An 8,933-nucleotide genomic window follows, 5' to 3' on the forward strand; every position below is an offset into this window, starting at 1 on the left:
GGCAGGTGAGGGCGCTGCCCCGGCCGCCACCTCGCAGGCACCACGGGCTTACAGAGCATCTCGAAAATATGTTCAGAGGTGCTAAGCAGCCGGCACGGTATGAAACATGAAATACAGGGTTCACCAAACGTACAGTGTTAGGAACAGTTCGTTTCTTTCCTGTTTAAACTAACTCAAATGGAAATGCAAGCACAGCAAGACAGATGCATAGCAAAACTCTTCTGTGGCTCTGCCAAGCAGTTACTGACTCGGCTCCAGTTCATCACTGCTGGCGTCACCCCGCAGCATTTTTGTCCAGGCATTTATCGCATTAGGACAAGTGACTGCTCCTGCATCTCATCTGTCTGTCTGGACCCATTCTAATGAAAGACACACCAGAATCCCGCAAATTCCAGAACGGCCTGGCTGCTGCTCCTTGGCTCCCGTGGCAGGAGTAATGCAGGAACCAGATCAAATCTCTGATGTTTGTTTGATACAAAATTTGCAACGTAGTATTTGTTAGTTGGCGTTTAGTAGTTGTTTTAATGTAACATCAGTATGTAGTCTACTTGCATGTATCTTTAGCTTTGTGTTGTCACTGCAAGGCCTCAGCATCTATCTGGATTGGAGATCATTCGAGATCTATGTGAGGGGACCCTGGAAGGCGGAGAAATTGGCTCTACAGAAATAACCTTCACTCCTGGGAAGATCAAAGGTGGAACCCACATAGCAGATACAAAAACAGCAGGGTATGTCTTTGCACATGGATAACGACTGACCTGTAAATGCTCTTAACTGCTCCTGGTAACTTCAAAATTATCACAGCAGACAGGAGGGGGAAAAAATGTTAATATATGGGTAATGAGCCAAAATCTGTGCTGCCTGAGACAGATATATATGACCTGAGAATGCTTAGTGTAGGCAGGATATGTATTAATAAAGTACATGCAAGTGTAATAGTTTTAAAATTAGGATTGCTTTATAAGCTGAACACTTGATTAATGTTAAGCAAAAAACAGTTGCCTGTGTATTTAAAACTTTATCTATTGTTTTCTCACAGCAGTACCTTTCATACCAGGTCAAATGCATCGAGTTAGATAAGTATCTCAAATCAGTGAGGTCTGAAATAATCGTCATCATATAATAACACAAATTCTGGGATTTTACTTACGTAATGTTACAAGATGGGATGCTAGTCTTTTGGAAGTGGGAACATTTTCTATCCACAGTGCTTTTGCCTGGGTTTTTTCTGTATTGCTGTGTTGGGCCCTTTGTTCCTGGAATCTGCTGCAAAGCCGAAGAAATGGTTTTAGCTATGGAAGGCTGGTGTGAAGAGTTGTTTGGAAGCATAAGCCAGGTTAGGTGTATGTTAAAGTTTCTTTTAAGAGAAATATTTTTCTGAGCTGCAATAGTATAAACAACCAATAGCACAGAGAGGTTTGAGTAAGCAACAATGCAGTAATTAAGCAGAAGAAAAATAAAAAAGGAAGAGAGGGTGTGGTTCACAAACATTTGGAAGTTATTCAAGCACAGAAAACCATGTTTTCTTCAGTGGTAATTACTGTTTTCATAATTCAAAATTATGTTTGAATCCCCTGTGAGACAACTCTTTCTTTGCTGAACAAACTTACTTTTGGAAAAATCATTTTGGAAGTTTTTATTATCTATGAAATGTGGAGAGATTCAATGATAAGGGAATCTTGTATCTACAAGTATATTTTCTATGCCCCTGAATTTTCTTGTGCAGGACGCTGACCAGCTCCTTCTAAGCAATTTGTAGTTTTCTGAATATTGTTACTAAATGAGTTTTAAAATGTTAAAATTGCTACCTAAGCCCTCTCTGCTTTTGTAATTTGCTAGCTAAACGTGCAGTTTTCACAGTCCCATCACTGTACTAATTTAAGTTACATTATTTTTATTTCAAACAGGAATATTAAAGATGCAATATTGGGAGACAAAAACCTTCCTATTTAGTCTTGCTAAGGACATTAAGTTTTAAATTAATATTTTTTAAGACTAATAAGTTGACATTACCTATAATGTTAAAAATCAAATACTTATGTAAACGCTCTGGAAAGTCATTCGCCTTTGATATGTAATGATCCTGTGGATTATGACTGCACAACATTTGAGTGTCTTGTAACCGCTTCTAGGAGCGTGTGTCTGCTGATGCAGGTAGCAATGCCCTGTGTGCTGTTTGCTGCTTCCCCTTCAGAACTTCATTTAAAAGGTGGGACCAATGCTGAGATGGCTCCTCAGATAGACTACACTGTCATGGTAGGGAAAAACTTTTTTGGCTTGGCGCATCTTTCATGCGTATATATGTGATGTAATTATTGTATTTCTGTTGTTCTTACCGCAAGTTTATTTGTAACTATGGAATTAGGCATGGGAATGAAAGACTGTTAGTGCACGGTATGGAGAAAGCAACCAATCTGTCATGGAATCCCCTGAAACAGCAACTAGGCTGTTTGCTTTTAATTAGTAAAGAAAATTTCACTTAAAATACATGCTTTATTCCAGAAGTGTTGTGAATTGATAAGAATTTCTCTTCCTCTTTCCATAAGAAAATCCTTTTACACAGAGTGTCATTCAGAATGAAGTATGAGGAACGTCAGATTAGCTGTGTGGATGAGACTGGCTGTCTTTTGGGGTGTTTTAGAATGTAACTGAAATTTTTGTGTTCAAAATTAATTTTTTTTTAAGACTGCTTAAAATAGTAGGAAATTGTAAGTACAAAATAGATTCATTTTGTGTTTTTTACATATGCTTGTTTTTCAGGTTTTCAAGCCAATAGTTGAAAAGTTCAACTTCACATTTAATTGTGACATAAAAAAGAGGTGAGTTAGGGGGACGTGTGGCAGAGTCAGACCTTAGCGAACCAGCGTGTGAGCACAGAGGCACCCATACTGTGCCCTCAAGCCAGCTGAGGAATGACGATATAATACAGGACCTAATCTGCATTAGCTGCCCCTGTGTGTACTGTCACCGTATGATGGACGTGATACGATTCTTTCCTGTCTGTTTTTTCATTGCTGAGTCTTCAGCTGCTGTTTAATGTTGTGGTCTACCCCCAAGGGAAGCAGATGCTGAACAGGCAGTACATTACTTAGCTTTTCCTGAGATGCCAGTTATGTTGGTGTTAGGTGGTTAATAAGATGTGTGTTATGAGGTGATACTGTTAGAGAACTGAATTCTGCTATAAATATTTCTAAGGCACACATCAAAAAATTCATACATACAGTAAAAGAGAACATAAAAATGTGTAATGAAATATATGAACAGTCTTCTGGTTTTTTTCTTGGTTTCCTTGTGATCTTGGCATTTAATTATATCTGATTTCTGCTTCTAAATAGGGGCTACTATCCTCAGGGAGGTGGTGAAGTTGTAGTCCAGATGTCACCAGTCAAAGAGTTGAGCCCCATAAACTTAACAGAACGTGGCACAGTGACAAAGATCTATGGAAGAGCATTTGTTGCTGGAGCTCTGCCTATAAAAGTAAGTGCTGATAATAGCTCTTGCTGCATCCAGCTTCACGTATCTATATAAAATGGCACGTAATCTGCTTAGCGTACCTCTACTGGTCTTGTATTTTGCAGTCTTTCACATACAAACTAAGTGCCTTTTTAAATGGTTTCAGTTGTTCGGGCCATAGAATAGAATTTTGGACATTTCTGAAGTCCATTTATTGCATAGCAATATGGTAGCAGCTAAAGCAGGAAGTAAGAACAGTGTCCTTGATATCCTTCGAATGACTGTTCAAATGTTGTCAGCATATATTGAGAGGTATCTTGTATGTGATTTACGTATTGCTCATATTTAAGCTGATTACTTTAAATCTGAAATTATGGCCCTCATTCGAAGATTTATAGGTAAAGTATGGTGCACTCTAATAGGCAGAGGTCAGACTACATCAGACGTTTCAACCATTGCTAAGGATATTTGACAGAACAGGTTAAGAGTAAGTTTAGTCAAAGATGAAACAGAGAAATTTGCTCCTTTGTACCCTCTTTTTTCTATTATTTTTATCCTGTCTGTGCTCACAGAGAGTGCGTGGTGCGATCTCCTTAAGGCTCCTTCTCCACACACAGACTAGGAATTAGTAGAGGAAGGAAGAGGAGAAACTTAGTTACTTTTTGAAGAGCTGTGAACTGCTGGTTTTGGTCTTAAAATCGCCAATCTATGAATATTGGCTGTGGTTGTGTCACAAGGATGGGATAAGCTTCGTGTCCTCCCATCTGCCTGTGATTTGGAATTGTTATGTTGTGTCTTAAAGAGCGTATTCCACACATAATAATTATGGGTTGTTTCTTGGTTTGTTTTATTTGGGTTTTTTACAATTTAATGTCATGAGATAATCAAGACTGAAATAAAATCTTTCTCCCTATGAATGGAGAAGAAAAGTTCTTGAATTTTTATTGATATTGAAGCTTCTACATCCATCACTGTAACTGTCATTTCTTCAGCATTTAATGTTACCTTCATTTTGTGGGAAAAATCTTGGAATAGATGATGTTCAGTGCTTGCTAGCAGGGGTTTTATAACTATCCTTTGTTTTTCTAGTTAATAAAGCAGCCTCTTTATTCAGGGATTCACTATAATAATTAGAGTTATGAGGAAAAAGTATCACTACAGTTACATAATTTAACTAATGTTTTTACCTCTTATCTTGTTAGCTGGCAAAAGACATGTCAGCGGCAGCAGTGAGGTGCATCAGAAAAGAAATCAGAGATCTTTACATTAACATTCAGCCTGTTCGAGAACCTGATGATCAAGCCTTTGGGACTGGAAGTGGCATAATGTAAGATGAGCCCAAATCTTCTATTGGTACCCATAACCTTTTTGAATAAAGTGTAATGTGAGTGATTTTGTTCTTGATATTGATTCTGTTTTTTCTGCTTAGCGTTGTTGCAGAGACTTCAACAGGTTGTTTGTTAGCTGGGTCATCACTTGGCAAGAGAGGTAAGAGTTCCAGGTCCTTGCAGACTTCACTTAATGTACTATTAACCAATAGGAATCTGAAGTATAATCATTTCAAAGATCTGATGCTTTGAATGTTGTACTTTTAAAGGCTGTTGTTTAGTAACAAAGGACAGTGGAAACAGGCAGATTTTAAATGTAGTTAATTGCATCTTACACTTTTTAGTAAGCTGCTTCTGCATAGTGACAAAAATTTCAAGATTATTAAACACACCTTTTATCAGAATGGATTGTTAAGGATCACTGAGATTAAATGCTTCTGGACTCTAAGATCAGTCTTCGTGGTTAACCTGTGAAGTTTTTGTTTAGCAGTGAATCTAGATGTGTATCTACATTAAAAGGAACAGAAGTTATTTTGGTTTTAAATAGTTTGAGTAAAATGTTTCTCTAAGTGGAGCTGGGTACTTTCTTCCACTGCTTAGCAAGTATGAACTATATGTCATCATAAGATGGGGGGATTTTTTTTTAAACAGACATTCAAGGCAAGAGCCTGGAAATAAGACTAATAATAATTTATTTTCTTCCCTTCTATATATTTAAAATGTTAAATAAAAATGGGCAGCATCCTAATCTCCTGGTTTCTCTGGTATCACTGATAGGAAAGAATTCTGACAAGGTTGGCATTGAAGCAGCTGAAATACTGCTTAGGAATCTTAAACATGGTGGCACTGTGGATGATTCTCTGCAAGACCAAGTAAGGCTTCTGTATGAAGTTGTAGCAGCAAGAACATGCATGTATGTATTACTTGTAAAGAATATAAATGTGAACATGGGAAGAACGAGATCTGTATTTCAAGGTTAAACTGTATCTCCATAGGTAGGCGTGGCTTTACGTAATTATTTGATAACTCGAAGTTTTAGGAGGTTTCTGGGTGTGGCCGGCGCATCACTAGGATTAGCAAATTATATACAGTTCTTAGGAACCACAGATGTTCCTGGCTTTGCACCAACACTCTTAAATTTTCCCTTCCTGTACATCTGAGTAGGTATGGAAGAAAGAGGTAGGAATTTGCTTCTATTTGGCACTCCACGTAGCGGACTACAAATAGCTCCCTGCTTACATGTTAAGAATTATACTAAGTGATGCTATAAGAGAACAGAGTATCTAGGAGGTGCTCCTGTTTGTCTTGCTCACCTGATTTCATTTGTAAATGAAGACTCTCCACTATCTTGTTTTTAATAACAGTCTGCTAAGAGTCTTGGTCTGTTCTAGATGGGATGACATTACCTCTTAGCTGTAAACACCTGGCCACACGTTACTATTACGTAGGAGGTATTTGGGTCTTGGACTCATCCTACTTTTTCCAAAGTACGCGCAGTACCATTGGTGGACACAAGCCACAGCTTGGTTCAGTATGTATGGGAACTGCTCAGAGCTATATCATGTTTACAGAAGAGTGTTTGTCATGGTAATGTTTGTAAATCAGATCACACTTTTAAAAATATCTGTCTGGCGAAGAGGTGATCAGAAAGTGGTAGTGTTAAAATGCCTCTTCCTGAGTTTTTCTCTCCATGAAGATAATCTGCCAATCTGGAGTCTGACATGACTTTGGGAAATTTCTGGCCAGGAGGGTGAGGGAGGGCAAGTTAAGTGTAGTGACAGGAATTCAGTGGCAAATTCATTCTGGAGAAGTAGCAGCCCTTCTGTCATAGGCATTACAGTAGTAATTTCCAAGCTTCTTGAGCCTTGGATGACTATTAACACTCAGCATCATGAACTTCTGTGTAACTTGGCAGACCACGTTTTTACACCTACAGACATTTTGCATGTTTTCCTTTTTTTTTCAGTCAGTAACTTCTTAGGATCTGAAGAGTTCCTTAATACTTACCTTTTCGTCCCTTTCAGCTGATTATTTTTATGGCACTAGCAAAAGGGGTGTCTAGAGTGAAAAGTGGACCAATTACACTTCACACTCAGACTGCTATACACTTTGCAGAGCAGCTAACAAAGGTGAGTGCGAAAAGTTGAGGAAGTTTTCCCTGTCGGTTGTCGTACAGTGACTGGGCAGTGTGTGGCTTAGCAGGCATGGTGAACTGAACTTGGTCATGCAGGACAAGCGCTGATAAAATAATTGCTACAATATTTATATGGGAGTTGACCTGTAGAAAGCGAACACACTTTAGAGTTAAATACCTTTAGAATGGTTAGATAGTTTTACCACCTTTATTTAAATGGTTAATGAATTCAGTCAAAGCTGTAATATAAATAAGGGCATCAGATACTGAAAAATTAAACTTATGTATGTTATCACTTAATTAGCAATATTTTTCTAATCCTGTTTTAGGCCAAATTTACTGTGACAAAAACAGAAGACGAAGATCCCACTAAAGATACCTACATCATTGAGTGCCAAGGAATGGGATTGATAAACCCAAACTTGTAGCGTTTAAAAAAAAAAGCAGCAAGCTGGCAAAAACGAAACTCAACATACCTCAGTGATGTATTGCACTACATTTCAGTGGATGTATAATATGCACGTGAACAGGAGGAGCCTTCTGCCACATCTGAATGATTTACTTCAAGCATGATACCGAGTTTTTCCTTAGTGGGCTGAGCATCTGTGTGAAAAATGGATTTTTTTTTTACTGTTAGCAGCAAAATGAGCACAGACAGGACAGCAAAAAGAATATACATTGTATGTATTTGAGAGCTTCAGTTAGAAGCTTTGAAAATTCAGATTCAAAGTAGAAAATAACTAAGTTTTGAAAAAATAATGCTACATACTTTCCCCATATAAAAAAAAAAATCTAAGTTTTATTCTCTGGGAACCTTTATGTTATGAAGTATCTGGAATGAAGTGCACCATCAAATCCGTATCGCTGTTCTCCCTGAACTTGTGTGGGAGGCAATAATAAAGCAGTGTGACCGTGTGGAAGGCTGGTCTTTCTGTTTGCTTTTCTCGCAGTGGGTTGTGACAGTGGGAGATGGATACAGAGCACCTGTGCAGAAGCAGAGTTTCTTTCCTACAGAAAGAACACTTGGTGCACAAAGTAGTATTCTTCTAAATCTTCTCTCTTCGTCTAATTTAAAAAACCCTCTCAGGCAAACTCAACCAGTGTACCACATTACATCCCAAACACAAAACGTTAACTTTATGATGTGATTGGATTTTCTGTCTACGGTTGTCCATGTTGGCACGCTGTTCTCAGCAAGATGTCCGTTGGCCTTTTGAAAGGAAGTACTGAATTTCAGCTGAGAGGAGGGATCTCTGGAACACGCACGTACACACAGGTACATACATGTATGTACACGGAGCGCTGCATATACGCACAGGTGTATTAAGGCATATAAAATCCAGCTGGGTTATCCCCCATCTGTGGGTTAAGTAAGGAGGACCTGCCAATCAGGCCTCAACCGCGCTACAGAAGTTTTCTCTGAAGAAAGATAAAAGGAGAGATAGGACATAATTTGTTTTGCACATGGAGAATCACAGAGTCAGAATCACTTAACTAGAACTACATAAATGCACTCTGGAAACTTGAACTGATTTCCAGGTTTTCTGCAGCCTTTGCTCTAAGATCTTTTTTACCTCCGTTGTGACTATTGAACCTAACCGCTGAACATGTCACTTGAAGTATTGTTCATCTTACGCATTAAGATAAATGCATTACTGTGCACTTCTGACATGAAAAAGAAATCCTTTGCTGATGCACAAAACCGTTCATCAGCTACCTACTTAACAGCCACCTTCTTAAGAGTTCTTCCTCGCTCCCCAGCCGAAAACTAGTGCAAAACAAGAGGGTGCAGTTAACGTCTGTCTGAATCCTTACTCCGATGCGGGGGATGGTCTGAAGGGGGCAGCAGGTACCCGCTGAAGTGTGTGACACGGGTACTCGACTGCCGGTGAAGAGCACGTCACTGAACTAGCCTGTGCTGCTGAGGTTTCTCAGGGGTTCCTCTTGGCACAACTGAAGGTATTTTTCAAAAAAACTTGAAAGAAAGCCCTCGAAGAGTTGTCTCTGCTTAAGAAACC

At 38.8% G+C, this 8,933-nt stretch overlaps 1 protein-coding gene across 1 annotated transcript; it reads left to right on the forward strand.

Annotated features, from left to right (window-relative positions):
* Positions 1-564: 564 nt before the first annotated feature.
* On the forward strand, positions 565-7,604 carry RTCA (RNA 3'-terminal phosphate cyclase; the record flags this gene model as incomplete). The annotated part of the gene is made up of 9 exons (XM_010135785.1): positions 565-728; positions 2,133-2,256; positions 2,761-2,819; positions 3,336-3,477; positions 4,656-4,780; positions 4,883-4,941; positions 5,559-5,653; positions 6,806-6,910; positions 7,245-7,604. Coding segments are annotated over 9 exons (972 nt in total), but the record flags the coding sequence as incomplete, so codon positions are not given.
* Between the last annotated feature and the right edge of the window lie 1,329 nt (positions 7,605-8,933).

The sequence above is a fragment of the Buceros rhinoceros genome, unplaced genomic scaffold (assembly GCF_000710305.1).
Source record: "Buceros rhinoceros silvestris isolate BGI_N320 unplaced genomic scaffold, ASM71030v1 scaffold3335, whole genome shotgun sequence".
NCBI classification, from domain to species: Eukaryota; Metazoa; Chordata; class Aves; order Bucerotiformes; family Bucerotidae; genus Buceros; species Buceros rhinoceros.